Here is a 17,637-nt window from a genome sequence, read left to right on the forward strand (position 1 = left end):
TTCATCCTTTATTATAAATAGGTACAGGACACAATGACTTCGTTTGAGTCTCGGTAGGTACAAGACTGAAGTGTGCAAATGAATCTGCATAACAAATGTAGCAACGAAAGCCCTTAATCTTCACAGGATACCGTCTTACGTAGCGTTTATAAAATAAAATACATGTTAATTTTATACATATATATTTTTTAACATATTAGTATGTAACTGATGTTATACAATATACATGTTTTGTATACCCTGATTTATCCTCAGTCTGCTCATGCACATGAGTAATACAGATATGTTTTATTAAAATGCATGAAAATAGTTATGATACTGTCTACAAAATAAAATTTGTAAACAATCAAGTTGTTTTACCCGCCTTGTTGTTTGGTCGGCTACGAATCACATGGTCGATTCCCAGGTCGATGAATACTTATTCGATTTTTTTTTCTATTATTCATGGGGTTCAGGCTTCGTCCACCACCGTGAGATGACGGCTGATAGAAGTAAATGGAAGAAGGAAACATGTGCCAATCCCACATAGCATTGGGTAAGAATAAAAAGATGTAATACAATGTAATAATGATAATTTAAGTCCACCCAACTTGCATTGGAGCAGACGAGACAGGACTAAGCTCTAAATCAGAGAGATGGTCTCTAAAATGTGTATGTAGGCCACGGCAGAGTTACGTAACGTACCGTGACGTTAAAGGCCAGGACATGCATTTGAAATAACATTACAATACCATTGAACTCTTCCAACTATATTGGTAACCTGTATGCATTGTCTTTTCTCTAAAAAGAGAAGCTAGGAGTAGCTGCAATATATACAACACCTTTATTTAAATGTGGTGGAGGGTTTCGCTAGAATTAGATTAAGAGAAATGATTAAATTTTTAGGTAACATATATTTCAGTTTTCATATAAAAATAATGTAAGTATCTTAAAAATAAAAGTAACTTAAAAGAAAATTGACAGCCCTGTTGGATGTATGTTTCATAATATAATGACTGTTAGATATATTATGTGTTAATATGTAAAATCATATTACATCTGTAATTTGTCAGATTACAAAGTACTCTTTAGTAAAAAAAATCCGGAATATAGGCAGTAGGTACTCTATAATCTGACAAATTTGATAGATCGACGCTACCCTGCAAAACGTTCGTTATTTCCGGGGGTTCACTGTATAATATTTTTTAATACCGCCAGTTCACGACAGGTCAACATGGTAAAGTTTTATAGTGATGTGACATAACTGGTATATTATGTTGCGATATTATTTTTGGTACGCAACAAAATGAGAGACAGACGAAGTCATTCTCAAAACGAAACTATTTTACAAACAACAATGTCAGAAAAATCGAAATCGATAAACGCGGTCCATGAGGCTTCATGTAGCTGTAATACTAAGAGGGAGTGGTTGTGCGGTCGCCCCCCTCCTCCACAACATTCCTCAGACCCCGATTTCCATGTTGACATGTCGCGAACTGTATATGGCGGTGCGCTTGGGCTCACAGCTTGGAACGAGCGGTAACTAAAAGCAGGTCATGCATATCGCGAAGCGCAGTTTCGAGAGCGGCGCGGTATTGCGCGGCGGCGGTAGCGGGGTGTGAGGTGAAGGCAGCGGTCGCGAAGTTGACGTCGTTGTCTCGCGGATTGTAGCACGTTGAATACCCGTCGGCCACGAGCGGCCCGTAGCACATGAAACCGTCGCATTTGCATGCCACCTATAATCGTAGAAAGTAATTAATTGTCGTTAAGTAATAATTTATATCTGATTGTAATAACGGCATTATGGTTAACGGTTTTATTCCATCTTTACGAACTTCGGGGAGTATTAACGTACTCTGCATCCGCAAAGTACACCTTGTTTTCATTACTTTTTAGCGTTTGAAAAAAACATTTCCACGAGTACGGGGCTCCAAGTATCACAAAGCAAGTATGAAAAAAATATATAAGTATTACTTTAAAGCTACAATGAAATATTTAGACAAATACCTGACTTGTAGATATTCTCATGTGAGCACTTCTCACGTATCCAGGGTCAGAATATAACTTCGGTACCTCAATGCCATTTTCGATTGCTGTCAATTTTAATCCCAGTAGATGTCTGTCTACGCCAAAACCTTGTAATGCCTGTAACATGAATATACAATGTCGTTTAAAACTTATCTAGGTATATAAAGAATTCTCTTTTCTATTAGTTCAAAACGGATAGTTACAATTTATATATATATCCACTCACTTCTATAACGCACGTCCCTATGGCGCTCTATAGGCGCTTTATAAGTTGGCGCGTAACAGATTGATAAAAAATACTTATTTACTTGAAATTATAAGGACGTATGCACAATAACAATTAATGGTAACACACATATATTTTTACAAAACGTATATTTTAAATATTATATTGCAAAACTTTTATTTTGTCGTTCTATAGTTAAGGCATTCTCTGATGGAGTTCTCGATCATAGGAGGTTTAATAATAAAACAAATAATTTAAGAGACACTTTCTAAGTGAGTTACTTTATAGCCGGGATTCACGCAACCAGGTTGAGTGAAACAATTATTGCCTAAAAAAATCCTATTAACATAATTAATTTAGCATATCGGTCGTTCCTATCCCTTTATCAATATGCATCTCTACAATTCTTACGCACATCCCTACACACCTACACACCTCTCCATAAGATCTGCAAGTGCGATCGAAATAGGCAGATAAATATAATTTATGACCCGAAGCCCAAGTTTAAAATGCGTCCACTATAGTGTTGTTTAGGCTTACCTGCACTTTGCAGGACGGATGCACAGTCACCAGGCGACGAGCAGGTATATCGCTGGGTTCTAGCTAGTGGGTTTTAGTGTAGTTTGGGTTTTCAGCCGGTGTGTTCCACGTTGGGTATGTGGAAACGGAGCAGCTCTTCTGCACCGTTTCCGGAGGAGATGCCTAAACGCACTTTCCAGCGTAAAAAAATAGGGCCTACCTGCACGGTGTAGTCTTTGTGCGCAGCGATGGCCGCGCGCATGGCAGCGAGCTTGTCCTGTGCGGTGGCGCGCGTATCAATCATGGTGGCCGCGAAGGCGACGGACTGCACGGAGCACGAGCGGATAGTCTCCGTGCGTCCGCCCGTGTACATCCGCGTCGCTGCGGACTCGTAGTGCGCGCCCGGCGTCTTGTGTAACCTCCGGGTTTAAGCTAACATTAGGACCATGGCAACCGCATTCAACAGTACAAAAATAGAGTGCGTCTGCGCATGAATCCATTATCCTAACTAATGTTAAAAAATGAAAGTTTCTTTGTTCGTTTGTCCTCCATTCACTGCGTTAACTGAAAGTAGTAGTAGTAGAGTAGCGTAGGTTACTTTTTATCCCAGGAAAACGAACGTAAAGTACTAAACGCGGACGAAAAACATCAACGGCGGGCAACATCTAGTAATATTAAAAAATGCGAAAGTGTTTCTTTTGCTTTGGTCAAAAATTTAACCAATCTTGATAAAATATGGCACTTGTTGTGCCTTACATTTTTGAGATGGATATAGAATAAAACTTAGGAAAAAGCTGCTTTTCGTTTAACTTTTCGTGTTGAAATTTCGTATAGAAATAGTTTGCATCCAGGAAAAGGCCATGGAAAAATTCTATCGCCATTTATTATTTTTGTTAAAAAAAAAGAACGGAAGACATGTTGCAGGCAACAGCTACTATTGAGTATAAATTAAGCTGAAAAGATTGTTTTTTTTTGTTCGTTTGTTTGTTAAAACGCGCTATTCTCTGGTACCACGAGTCAGATTTGAAAATAATGATATCTTTGTGGAAGGTGGAATTGGAATGTTATAAGCTCTACATGATCAAATCCGTGGATTGTGTAACTCCCAACAAAAAACCTATGTCCAGCAGTGGACGTCAATTGGTTGAATTGATGATGATGATGATTTATCTTACCTATAAAAAGCGTACTGCATCGCCATTTGCAAATAGCTGTCAGGGCTCATCTTCTGTGACTTGATGAAATTTTTTCCGTATTTATCATACTTGAAGCAGTTCAGATCTAAGTCGGCGACCAATCTGTAACAATCACTTTTATTTTACCACAGTGATCTATGACACATTGTAGTAACAGCTAGTAAATTATGCGTCTATTAAAATATAAAATTTAATTTATGCTCATCCCTATCTCTATCCCTACTGATATTATAAATTTAATTGTAAGTTTGTTTGTTACGCTTTCGCGAGAGACCTTCTTAACCGATCATCATGAAACTTTATACACATAAACCTGGATCAGAAGGTTTATGTGTTTATGTTTATACACATAAACAGGATATCAGAAGTAACATAGGATAATTTTTATCCCGAAATTAATCTTAGTTCTTTCTGCTGAGGGGAACTTAACTTAACTATTCTTTGGAAGTGATAGGAGCTGGGACTGATCAGACTGTTCTTATTAGATATTGTTTAATATACATATATATCAAAAACTTCTTAAAAGACTACACCAGTTTTTTTATATTTTTAGAATTCACAACTTAAAATTTCAGTGGAACTACACCTGAACTGAATGCCACATGTCTCAAAAACAAACGCAGACGAAGTTGCGGGTAAATCATAATTCTAATAATAGATCGGAACAGAAGGTACAGAAGCCTCAAAATTACAATATTAACATAAATAGGAAAAAGCTTTTTATATCAACATACTTGTCCAAGCTCTGCTTTGCTGTATTTATCATTGACGTAACTTCACTATCAACATTAAATTCTAAGCGCACGGGCTCCTTCACATTTGATGACGGCGACTCAACAGCTCTGTCTTGCTCTCTGTAATTATATCACAATGCAGCATTAAAATTGCAAATAATGAGTAAACATCTTCTGGTCAGATTTAACAAATAAAAGCTGTCTAATGAACGTGATACAAAAATGAAAATTATAAATAAAATATTCCTCACGTAACGGTTAAGAAAAACATCGTGAGCAAACCTGCACGCCAGTGATCCATAATGTTCTTAAAGGCGTGTGGAGTCCACCAATCCGCACTGGGCCAGCGTGGTGGGTGACCTTAACCCAATCTGATTGTGGGGGGAGATCCGTGCCCTTTAGTAGGCCGGTAATGGTTGATATGATGATGAAATCGGGGTTACTACACAATTGATGAATTCCTCCGACAAGGCTGCTTGGAAGCAGGCCACTCATCTCTCACAAAACAGAAAATTTCTAAAGATTGATAAACTTTAAAATGATGTTGGAAAAAAGCAATCTGCTGAGTTTCTTGCCGGCTCTTCTCAGTGGAATCTGCCTTCCGAACCGGTGGTAGAGTCACTACTAACAGACTGACTTGACGTTTCAAAAGTGCTTATAAATTAGGCCTACTTGAAATAAATTAAATTTGAATTTGATGACGATGATTCATCACGTAGCGTGTTGTCTTCACCAAAAAATTGATGTTCGCGGATTTATTGCAGACAGAGGCTCATAAAGAAATAAGATGCACGGATATCTCAGGAATATTATGTGTTGAAGAAAACTCAAGAGGTTCCTGACCAGGATTAAAACTCGCAAATTTCGGTTGATGAGATAACCACGGGTTTTTCATGTTCATGTAAGACTTACATGTATTTAATGATAAAATCGGTAAGAACGGCTATTGGTTGGCCTTCCGCCGGGGAATGTTCGTAAGTCAAACCAGTGACGCCGTCAGCTCCGACAATAAACTGAAAAATATATAGCCTTTATGTCTTCTTAATAAAACCCTCGCGCGCACAGTCACTGAAATTAGTTGTTTTTTTTCTGGTTTTGACGTTTTAAGGCAATCAATATAAAAATCTTTAAGCAAATTTTGTTTAATTAGCTGGATGGATTTGGCAAAGGTAGCTCAATGAAGCGACCTTCTTCAGTGCTCACAAGACAGTTTTTTAATGAAAATTAAAAAAAAAAAGAAATTTAATAAAATTGAAATGGCTGGCTGAACCCTACAACTCCAAGTTATTCGCCAAGTAACGTATCCGTTACATGTCACGTTGTACGTCAAAAGTGTGACGTACACGTTACAGCCTGTCCAGCATTTATAAACTGGATTATTAGAATGACAGAGTTGAGTTTTGTTAGAACAACTTTTGGCTTTTATTTATTTATTTATACACATACACTGGACTCATCTCATCTAACTAACGCACCTGAAGCGTTTTGTCGAACCATCTGTTGGCACCATTGCGAGGTGAGCCGCCGCCATGTATTGTCTGCGCACCCGCAACGCAACGCCGTACGTCGTCATCCGCGCACTGCCATAGTCCAGAAGCGCTGTCCAAGCATAACACAGCCAAGCTACTCTCCACATCTTTCAATGAATCTCTATTCACTTTGTCTGAAAAATTAATGTAAGAGCAATAAGTATATAAATTATACTTGCAAATTAAGCCACTATTATCATATCACCGAAATTATTATATGCCATTTAATCAATCAGTCAGTGACTAAATCCATACAAAAAATTAGCAAGACACTTAACACAAGAGCAGGATAGTATCCAAAACGATGCGAGTTTTCGAACGCGGCGAAAATATAATTCTATTCCTTACAGATTTTAAATAAGTTCGCCAGAACCTCCGGACATATATTATTAAAAGTGTGGCCACGCACAATGTGCAGATGGAATGTGTAGAGTAATTACGTATCTCGCGACAGGCGTAAATCTCGCGATCACAACTGTCAAACGTCACTTTCCCATACAAAAGTGACTTTTGACGGAATACCCGAAGAAGAAGAGTCTTCTCGCGGATGTCGTACGAGGCAACTAAGGAAACATAATAGAGAACTGACAGCAGCGTCCTCTATGCTACTTCTACCATCTACTGACGTATCGAGACGATCTCCAACCCGTCTACCCAGCGTGGTGATTGTGGGTAAACCCTAGATGACGTTTCATTGATCTATGATTTATAAAAAAAAAAAAAAGGAAAAACAAAATCATAATCCCGGAATTTGTTCATAGGAATTAATAGTTATTTAAGATATCGAAAACACAATAATTATCAAACCTTTAGACAAAATTTGATAAGCCTTTGCCCATGCATCCCTGTTTTCCGAAGTAAGAATGCCGATGGGGTTACTGCTCGGCGCCATTGATAAGTCCACAACCTTTTTTAATACTTCGGCGATTTGATCAACATTTAATCTTTTACCATCACTTCCCCAAAGATCCACATGAAAAATCTGTAGGCATGTGAAAGATTTTTTTTAATAATCGAAACAAATTAATTTACCTTAATATAAGGATATATTTCAATAGCATCTGCCGCGACTTCGTCAGAGTTTGTTCGGTTTTTTAAAAACCCTGCGGAACTTTTTACTGTCCCGGACTAAAAAGTTTTCCGTTTCCAGAGCTTTTTAATGCTCTATTTAATCAAGAAGGGTTTGCTGCTAAACTAATAAAAGGTATTTTAAAGTTTATTTTTTTATATACCGTGAAAACGGTTACCGGGAATAAGATCCTGGATATCCTACGTGGGATTCCAGGAAGCCATCTCATTTAAAAATTTCGTCTAGATTGGTGCAGTGGTTAAACCTGGCCTAGGTAACAAAAAAACAAACACGCACACAATTTCGCGTTTATAATATTAGTGTCAATAATAGGCAAAGGCAAATCATGGTCTAAGCTGTGAGACATATGAGACTGAAAAAATTTTAAAACATTCAAGATTGGCTGATAAAGCTTAACATGGTTAAGACTGTAGGCGTTTGTAATAACTGATTACATATCTATTTATCTGTTGATTTTTTATCTTTATCACTGATATAAGACATTGAGCGCCTATATAAACGTATCTATTATTGAAGTATATAATATATGGATCTGAAGTGTAGTATCACAAATAACTACAGCATAATTATTATGAAAGTGAATACGTCTTACATGGTTGTTATGAATAACGGTTATATACTTTGCATCATTAAATGATAATTTATCTCGTTTCGCGTACGGTATACGACATGTTCCAAATATCTTTTTATACTGCGCCATATCCAGTGGACTTTTTCCCATCATTTCAACCGGAATTTGATCGCTAAAACAAATCAAAATTTTAGATTCCTTACAGGCTAAGTTTTGTTTCTAAGGTCACGTTGGTCTTGTTTCATAAACAATTTTTAGTAACGTCAAGTATGGCTTTGAAATCTGATTTGAATAAACATCACAAAGAAACTTAAATCCATATCACAATAAGCTAAAAGCAAAGTAAAGTGGTCAATATTTTATGTAAAATATATTTTTCTCTGGTCCCTCGACAATGCCTTACAATACCGTTATCTAAAGATAAAATCCGACATTAAATTATAAGGCATAGCGGGGTTGTGATGTTGTACTGAAATCCATTTTTAACTATGGGTTGTTATGTGATTTTAAACAAGAAACGTCAATCCGTCGACGAAAATTCTGTTTATTTTGATATCGCTATCTCTTTTTAACGAAATACGGCGTCTCTCACTTTTCCCTCGAATACGACTCTCACTCGCTAGATCCCGTGAAACGAGAATCGTAGGACACTCCTTCACCGAAACTTATATGTGACCGTTATTGAAAATAAGAGGTAGGTGTGCAAATATTGGATAGAAGCAGGCGTTACTTTACGGAAATCCATGATATATTACGAAAATTAAGGTTAATTTGCTATACTCCGCAAAAAGCAGGATAATCTGTATGGTTTCATATATAACGTCTTAAATCCTTGTAAAGTGACCATCTCCTGAGAACTAAACAATTATTCATTGTAAAGTCAACATATCCTGAGGATGCTCCGGTTTCGGAGCGAAACGTGTGTAGAGGGTACATTGCCGAAGATCTGTTTGGTGTGGAGTTTAAGGATTGAAAAAATTATAAATTACACCATACAGATTCTCTTGCTTTTCGCGGAGTATAGCAAATTAAGCTTAATTTTCATAAAATTTAGGTGTGTTTTATATTATATATTATATTTTATATTTTATATTATATATTATATTGTATAATTTAGAGCTAATGTTGTCCACGTCTCGGGCGTCCCCCTGGCTACACTAAGGAATTTAGATCACACCCTCGCTCGGTATTTATTCTAAAACCCCTCTTTATGTATGGTAATTTATTCAGATGCCTGTAACGTAATTACGCATTACCCTCATGTTCTACAAACCACTGAAAATAGGAGTGCTGTCTCTTAATTTATAAATAAGTTTGCATTACTTTACTTAACTTACTTGTCGATCAATGCCTTATAATCTAAAGCAGCAATCAAAGTTTTAGCAGCATATCTAAGTTGGTCTTCTTGGCTGTTAAATTTACGGAATGGAAAAACCAAACCAGGACTTGAAAATACCACAACAGGATCTCTGTACTCTAAGTAGGCTGTATTTAGCCACCACTCTTCTAGCCAGTTTTCATGTTTGCCAGCACGCTTTTCCAGTAGTGCCTAAAACATTATTTTATATATTTTAAAATTATTCAACATTAATAATTATTTTTAAGGCCCCTGCTATCTTTCATCATTAACACTTTCACAGTGGATTCATCACATCATCATCATCATATCAACCGCAAGACGTCCACTGCTGGACATAGGTCTTTTGTAAGGAGTTCCAAATTCCACGGTTTTGTGCCTCTTGGATCCAGCGTGTAGTCCGACCACCTCGTTGGGGACGACCGCTCCATACAAATTAGAATCTTTTTCGGGGTTACACTTGTGTGTACTTATGTACACGCGTTAGTATGAGAATCGGCTAAGAAGATAAAAATCTATTCAAACTTATTCTACGTTTGTAGAAAAATTACACTCACAATAGAAAAAAGGTATTAATTACATTAAAGTTTTATTATAACGCTAAAATATTCTCAAGTTAAATAAAATTGATTTAAATATCTCAAAACAAAATCTACATAATTAAAAAAATGGACATAATAAACATATTAAATTTGGAATAGTATTTAATTACATTATTCAATATATTATGACAACATCGTCGGCAAACCGAAGTTGAGTGATGTACTCGCCGTTAATGTTGATGCCAAGCCCGTTCCAATCCATAAGCTTAAAAACGTCCTCCAACGCAGCGGTAAACAGCTTCGGGGAGATAACATCTCCCTGTCGCACTCCTCGCTGCAGTTGGATCGGTTTCGTAGTCTGGTCCTATATACGGACTGACATAGTGGCGTTTTTGTACAAACACTTCAAAACTTCGATGTACCGGTAGTCAATTCGGCATCTCTGCAGTGACCTTAACACAGCCCAGGTTTCCACCGAATCAAAGGCTTTCTCATAGTCCACAAACGCTAAGCAAAGTGGCCGGTTATACTCTTGAGTCTTCTGTATAACCTGCCGCAGCGTATGTATGTGGTCTATGGTACTGAAGCCCTTTCGGAAACCGGCTTGTTCAGGAGGCTGGAAGTCGTCGAACCTATTCGCGAGACGATTCGTAATGACTCTTGAGAACAACTTGTAGACATGGCTCAGCAGCGAGATAGGACTGTAGTTCTTCAGTAAGGTATTATCACCTTTTTTGAAGAACAGAACAACCACGCTCCTGTGCCTTGATGAATGACGGAATTGAACAACCGCTGAAGGACTTTAAGTATCGGTTTTCCACCCGCTTTCAGGAGTTCTGCTGTGATTCCGTCATCACCCGGTGCCTTGTTGTTCTTAAGTTGTTTGAGAGCCATACTAATCTCGTAAAGGCTGACGTCCGGGATATCTTCAGTGAAGTGTCGGGTCAATTTGGCTCTAGGGTCTTTAGCCAAACTTTCAACAGGCTTTTGTGTTGAGGTGTATAACTGTCCATAGAATTTCTCAACCTCACTCAGGATCTCTGGTTTAGAAGAAATGAGACTACCATTGTCAGTCTTCAGGCGAGTCAACAGGCTCTGTCCGATAGACAGATCTCTTGCGAACACTTTCGAGCCTTTGTTGCGCTCAATGGCGACTTTAATTTTCTCAGTGTTAAAGTGTCGCAAGTCTTTCGTCTGCAACTTCGAGATCTGTCTATTAATACGCCGATATTCAGACGCATCTTTTGAAGACTGTAGTCTCATTTCTTGTCTCTTCTCCATAAGCCCGAGTGTATGGGCTGAGAACTTTTTGGTTCTGTGTTTACGGTGGGTCTTAAAGAACTTGGACCCAACCGTATGGACAGTTTGCACAAGCCTGTTGTTAAGATCGTCCACAGAATCGCAGTCCAGGCAATCAAACCGGTTTTGCAGCTCCAGTTGAAAGCTCTCGGGGTTTTGGATATGAGCACAAGTAGGCCGGAGCGTAGACTTTACCAGTCTGACCCTTTCCAGCTTTACATTTATATTCAATGTGCCTCTTACCATACGGTGATCGCTCCCGGTTTTCACCCTGTTGATCACAGAGACATCATTGAATATATGCCGTTTGGTCGACATGATAAAGTCGATCTCATTTCTCGTCGAACCATCGGGGCTCAGCCAGGTCCATTTCCTGTGCGGCCGCTTTTCGAAGGAGTTCATCATAAAGAGGCCCTCCTTCTCCATAAAGTCGGCCAGCATTTGGCCCCGTTCGTTCCGTTGCCCATATCCAAATTGCCCCACTCTCAGCTCTGCACCGCTTCGCTTGCCCAGCCTTGCGTTGAAATCCCCCATCACAACACTAGTAGGTTTTCGAGGCATGTATGGCTTTCGAAATATCCTCATACAATGCCTCTATTTCCTCGTCGGAGTGCGCAGTTGTGGGTGCGTAGACCTGTATAACCTTCAGGGAATACCGTTTGGTTATTCTGAGTACAAGGTACGCTACCCTGCTCGACACGCTTTCGACTCGAACAATTTTGTTGACAAGGGATTTGTGGACGATGAATCCGACACCACCTTGGGACTGTTGTTCGCCCTCCCGGTAGTAGAACAAGTTGCCGGATTTTAGGATTATCGTGTCCTCCCCCTCTCTACGGACTTCAGATAAACCCATGATACTCCAGCGCAACTTGCTCACTGCTTCTTCCAGCTCGACTAACTTCTCATCGGTCCTCAACGTGCGTGCGTTATACGTTGCCAGGTCCAGTCGTCGGGTTAGGCAGCGGAATCTCTTCCGGAGATTCTTGACACCCCTTGCCCCGCCGTTACCATAACCGCTGCCAGAGCCAGGAATAGCGGGGCTGCCGGGGACTAGGGGCTGTGGCTTTCTTTTCTCCATTCATACAAAGATTTGCCCGGTAATGACCACGCTGGGCAGGCGGGTTGGTCATCGCAGGGCTAGACTGATCGCACCGGCGTCGCTGCTGCCCGGCACCGGTCTGTGCCATTTATTCAGTCTAGCCAATTTGAAGTAGTTATACCGCCACTTGTCGGTCGCCAGAGCCTCGTCGGTTAGACGGCAGGGTGCACCACGTGCAGGTGAGGTTGGCATTTTGGGAGGCTGACTGGTACTAGCCTCCCCCTTACACCCCTTGTCATAATGGCAGAGACTCTGGAAGACCTTAATGCGATGCTCAATGACCTCAGCAGAGTTTCTCAACAGGTGGGCCTTCGTATGAACATGAGCAAGACGAAAATTATGTCTAACGCTCATGTTCCGCTCCACCCAATAATTGTTGGGAGCTCTGCACTCGAAATTGTAGACGAGTATATATACCTAGGACACACGATCCAGTTAGGTAGGTCCAATTTCGAGAAAGAGGTAAACCGCCGAATCCAACTCGGATGGGCAGCGTTCGGGAAACTTCGTGACATCTTCTCGTCCAAAATCCCTCAGTGCCTGAAGACTAAAGTCTTCGAACAGTGCGTGTTGCCAGTGATGACTTACGGATCAGAGACATGGTCGCTAACTATGGGCCTCATAAGAAGGCTCAGAGTCACTCAGCGGGCGATGGAGAGAGCTATGTTAGGAGTGTCTCTACGTGATCAAATCAGAAATGAGGAGATCCGTAGAAGAACTAGAGTTACCGACATAGCTCAGCGAGTTGCGAAGCTGAAGTGGCAATGGGCGGGGCACATAGCTCGGAGAACCGATGGACGTTGGGGTCTTAAGGTGCTGGAATGGCGACCCCGCACCGGTAAACGCAGCGTAGGTCGGCCCCAAACGAGGTGGACAGATGACATCAGGCGAGTAGCTGGGAGCCGTTGGAGGCAAGCGGCCCAGGACCGTGCATTGTGGAACTCCCTACAAAAGACCTATGTCCAGCAGTGGACGTCAATTGGTTGAGATGATGATGATGATGATTCAATATATAGGTACCAGGTTATACCCATAAATATTCTTGTAGTTGCTAAAATAAATGAACGATTTCTATATAGTATTGTATAAAAATCGAACAATGATATTTTTTGTAACCAAATAATTTAATGAATCAGAAGGTATTATAATATATCTAGTGCCAAAGAATAAACAAAGAAAACCAAAATTTTACAAAAATAATCAAAAAAATATGTTTCGTACTTTTAGTGACCGCCGTTATAGCACGAAAGGCTTTCTTTCATTGGATAAATTCAAGTATCAGTCTTTTTACCTAAACTTCGAGCTCGGATGCAGAGCGGTGAAAAATGGTAAAAAATGATAATGAAAAATGATGATGATAACCAAATGCGCATGAGTCGCGTAAGCATGTAAAACAGCTATTTTACAGCCGACTTTGACATTTAGTTTTTTATATATGTAATATTCAGTATCTGAAGTAAGTTAAGTAAAATTCATGTTAAGAACTAAGTTCAGTAAAATTCATTTCTTCTCTCTCTATACGTAGGTGCACCACAAGTGAGTCAATGATTCTTTACCTAGCATGTCAGTGCATCATTATTTTTTTTTTTCAAAAAAACTATTTATTACTTTATTATTTATGTACCATAAATTGTGATTGTGAACATAATATACATGAAGTGTACAAAGGAAAGCGTATCTCGTATAAGAGATCTGTTCCAGCTACCCCAGGATGTGAGTAAGATGATTTAATTTAATTGTTGTATAGGTCAAACAAAAGTACAATATACTTCATAATAACTACTAAGTATATTTAATATATCTAAATTATAACAAAATTCTACATACTAATACAATACAATTTGAATATACTATATATACAAAATACATAAAAATAATATAATAAATATTTATATAATATAAATATATATCTATAATAAGTAAACAGTGATAAATTTACTATGACAACAATAGCTATAGATGAATAACTATGTAGGGTGGCAGGGGATTTCTTTACATATTTATTCTAAGTTGCCATAATATTGGCCTTCTGTCATCAAGGCTTCACAAAACATATTTACACTTGAGGGGTTCCTCTCATATCTCTTCATATTTAGTAGCTCCACTGTTAACTATCTGTTAAGATCAGCCAGTGAAAATGGCATGAGTTCTGTATGTGTTGAAATACTAGCTCTTGTCTTATATATTAGTATATAATTAGTATATTTTGGTTTTTCATAAAATAACGTTCTATAGTAACTGTTGATTTACCTGCGCTTAAAAACATATTTTGCTATATCTTTTGGTATATGAATAAAAGACTGAGCCACAACAAAGTGTGGCTAGCTTTAGCTAGTATTCTATAGTAAAAGTTGAACTTCCTGTTGTATTGCAAGGACAATAATTAATGAGCTCATGTTTTTTCCTTATGTGTATCCTTAACAAACTAAGAGAATTGATTATATTAATTTTAATAATAAAACAATACATTACCTGCAATTTTTGTCCTACTCCTCCTTCAAACTCTTTAACAAGAGTAGAAGTAGCAACAAATTCTTCATCATTTAAAAATGGTTGAACAGTCTTAAGATATTTGCTGAGTGTGTCATTTAGCTTAGGCACTGGTAATCTGGGCAGTTTTTGTACCCTGGCCGATGGTTGTGTTGATGTATAATTACACGCAATTTGGAGAGAACTAGCATAGGGTTCTAGAAATAACCCTCTTGATCCACACTGCAAAAAGAATAATACCACATTTATACTTAAAACTGTTTTGTTGGTGTAGTGGTTGGTATGTTCAACTACATATTACAAGACCCTAGAAATTATTTCTGGATCGAGCCAAATATTGAAAGGTATATTAAAAAACATTCAGTACCACCCTAGAGTTAGGAAATTAATAGTTTACATATTTATGCCTTGGAGTGCACTTTAAGCTGTTGGTCCCATTGTATTCACAAACATGTTTTAATATAATATACCTCATCGTTTTTAAGCAAATATGATGCTTGTCAGTTACAAAAATATGTATAAATTCTTAAAAATTCATGAGGCAACAGTATTCTCATTGTTAGAGCTATTGGAGAAGCCATACATTATTTTTTCTTTCTGATTCTGATGACCCAAGTCTATGGGGCAAAATGTTTGTAATATGCGTAATACTGTATCAGATCAATGTTAAAATGTGTAAGTCAGTATTTATCTTCTCATATTAAGTATTTAGGGTAAACCCAACATGTGCTTTTCAAACTTAAAGAAATTGAAAAATGGAATCATATAACTGAAGTGATTGCAAATTTTGTTTACTTACTATTCTCAGCCCTCTTAACATTTTGTGGTCCTGAAAAATATAATATTCAGTTATTATATATGCTTACAGAGTATCAATGTAGAGTTAAAACAATGTATAACAGGTAGGTACTTAAAATAATTACCATATGGGTACCATAAAGGTTCGATATTAGTACAATATATATTAAAATTGGGTGTACACTTACTTCGTGCTGTAGTTTGGACTTTTGTACTGTGACTCTGCTATTGTTAGACATGGAAATAACTTCACTTTATCTTAGTATTTTGTTATCACGATTCATGAGATTGGGTATTAAAAGTGAAAGGAATGCGCTGGGTGGGTAATTTATGCACTATAATAATATCACCTACCACTCACTTGTGAATACGTAAAAACCGGTATACTATAGAGAACTTCAGTCTTCAAGTTCAAATCAATTAAAATATTCGTCCGAACGACATTTACTTGAATTAAAATTCTTGGTTGTAATACTTCAGCAACACAAGATAAGTTTAATAATTCTAAAATTCGAAATAATCGCGGTTAACGACACTTCACTTTATTATTAACCTGCACGATTGGTTGCTAGTTTCAAACTAATTTCGATTTCGTATTTTGTATTCGTCACTACTGACGAATGACGATCGCATCACAGCTGACGGATGACAATTGACATTGACAGATCGGTCAGTTGTCACTTTATGTCACGGTAGGATTCCAGAAGTACATTGTGCTGTTTCGGCACTACGAAAAGCCATAAATCAAAAGAAGAAGGATTCCAGAAAAGGTATCGATGTATTTTTTTATACCTAGTAATAATTGACGGATTAAACATCGATAGTTCTTAATTCAATACGGTGTATTTTAACTCGCCGAAACGGCTGGAATTAGGTGTTGAACATAAAAAAAAACAAACTATTATTATTACTATTATAAACACAGATCTATCGATGTTTTACTTCGATAAATCGCAATAGATAAAAGTATGCATTTTTAATATTTAAAGACACTTCTCGAATCAGTGCCCGTGTCAATGACTAGAGATTCATCTCTTAACGTCCTCATAACGTCCTTTAGCTAATGAAACTATTCTATTATTAATTAGAGCTTTAAGCTTTAATCTTTTATCCAAAGACATGTCGTTTAGAGTTTTTACCCATGGCTTCGCTCGTGTGGTAATTTTAAAAACATCGTTAGGAGGATTAAGACACCAACTATTCATACAGAGCAGTGCACCATTTAAGGACGTAGGTATGTGTACGATTCTTCGTGAAAAAATTCGTATGTTCCTATAAATCGCCCTAGGCAGTGTGATGTTTTTCCTGGACCAAAATGTTAGTCGATTGGTTCATTAGTTAAGGCATGAAGAAGGGAAAAGTAAATTAACACAACTAGCCTTTTTAATATCAATTTTAATGTTATGGATAATTCCATAAATATTATTTGAAAATGCGCTTGTTTGTTCGGCTTAATGAATGCACCGATCTTAGCCAAATTTTGCATATAGATAGCTCGTCTTTGGTGGCTAGGGCTAAAGATGCATGCCCGAGATAACTATATCTACCCATGTTCCCGGCGTTTCACTTAGAAATAGGGTGAGAAAATGGGTAGATACAGTAATCTTGTACCGTAAACAATAATTGGCGGCATGTTTTCAAAATCGAAATAAGGTTGGCGATGTCACGGGCAAAAGCAACTAGGTGTATAAACTGAAATATAATAAAAAATATTTGTTAGTTTGAAAGCTTTATTACACGTGTTACAAGTATTTTATGTATTTTTATGCAATTAGCACATAGACTTACGTATTGTATTTTGATGCGTCGCGTCAGATCAGATCAGAAGCCTATCGGATTAATAGGCGCCTTACGCACGCCTCTATACAAAATGTACAGCTTCTAATACACCTTCAGACGCGTTACGACCCGAGTCATAAGTCTAATGTGAATCCAGCTTTACTTATCACAACTATTACAATTCTAAGGCAGAATATATGCGTGCGTTTACTCATATTGCTTACACGTACCCGCCTGGCTAATGCGTGTTATTTAATTTTACATTTCGAGAGAATTTCCCGACCCAAAAGAAGATACGTAAATGCAAAGCCAAAAAAAATTAATAATATGATGTAATTGTTGTTATGTAAACTAGACGGTGAGGCAATAAATTTAATTATTTCCTGAAATCATGTGTA

General features: G+C 37.9%; 1 protein-coding gene across 3 annotated transcripts; it reads right to left on the reverse strand.

The window, feature by feature from the left end:
* Positions 1–165: 165 nt before the first annotated feature.
* LOC120635774 (carnitine O-acetyltransferase-like) lies at positions 166–16,059 on the reverse strand. Of its 3 annotated transcripts, none has more exons than XM_039906948.1 (13): positions 15,822–16,059; positions 15,462–15,491; positions 14,645–14,884; positions 9,210–9,421; positions 7,894–8,044; positions 7,019–7,193; positions 6,158–6,345; positions 5,595–5,695; positions 4,683–4,802; positions 3,928–4,050; positions 2,973–3,171; positions 1,987–2,124; positions 166–1,715 (listed from the first exon to the last, which is right to left on the reverse strand). In XM_039906948.1, exons 2-13 carry the CDS (start codon positions 15,480–15,482, stop codon positions 1,500–1,502), a joined length of 1,884 nt encoding a protein of 627 aa, XP_039762882.1. In that variant the 5' UTR covers positions 15,483–15,491; positions 15,822–16,059; the 3' UTR covers positions 166–1,499. The 3 variants fall into 3 exon arrangements, with proteins under 3 accessions (XP_039762882.1, XP_039762874.1, XP_039762865.1); XM_039906940.1 differs by having other exon boundaries at positions 15,815–16,059; XM_039906931.1 differs by having other exon boundaries at positions 15,649–16,059.
* Positions 16,060–17,637: the final 1,578 nt, after the last annotated feature.

Source organism: Pararge aegeria, chromosome 3 (assembly GCF_905163445.1).
Source record: "Pararge aegeria chromosome 3, ilParAegt1.1, whole genome shotgun sequence".
NCBI classification, from domain to species: Eukaryota; Metazoa; Arthropoda; class Insecta; order Lepidoptera; family Nymphalidae; genus Pararge; species Pararge aegeria.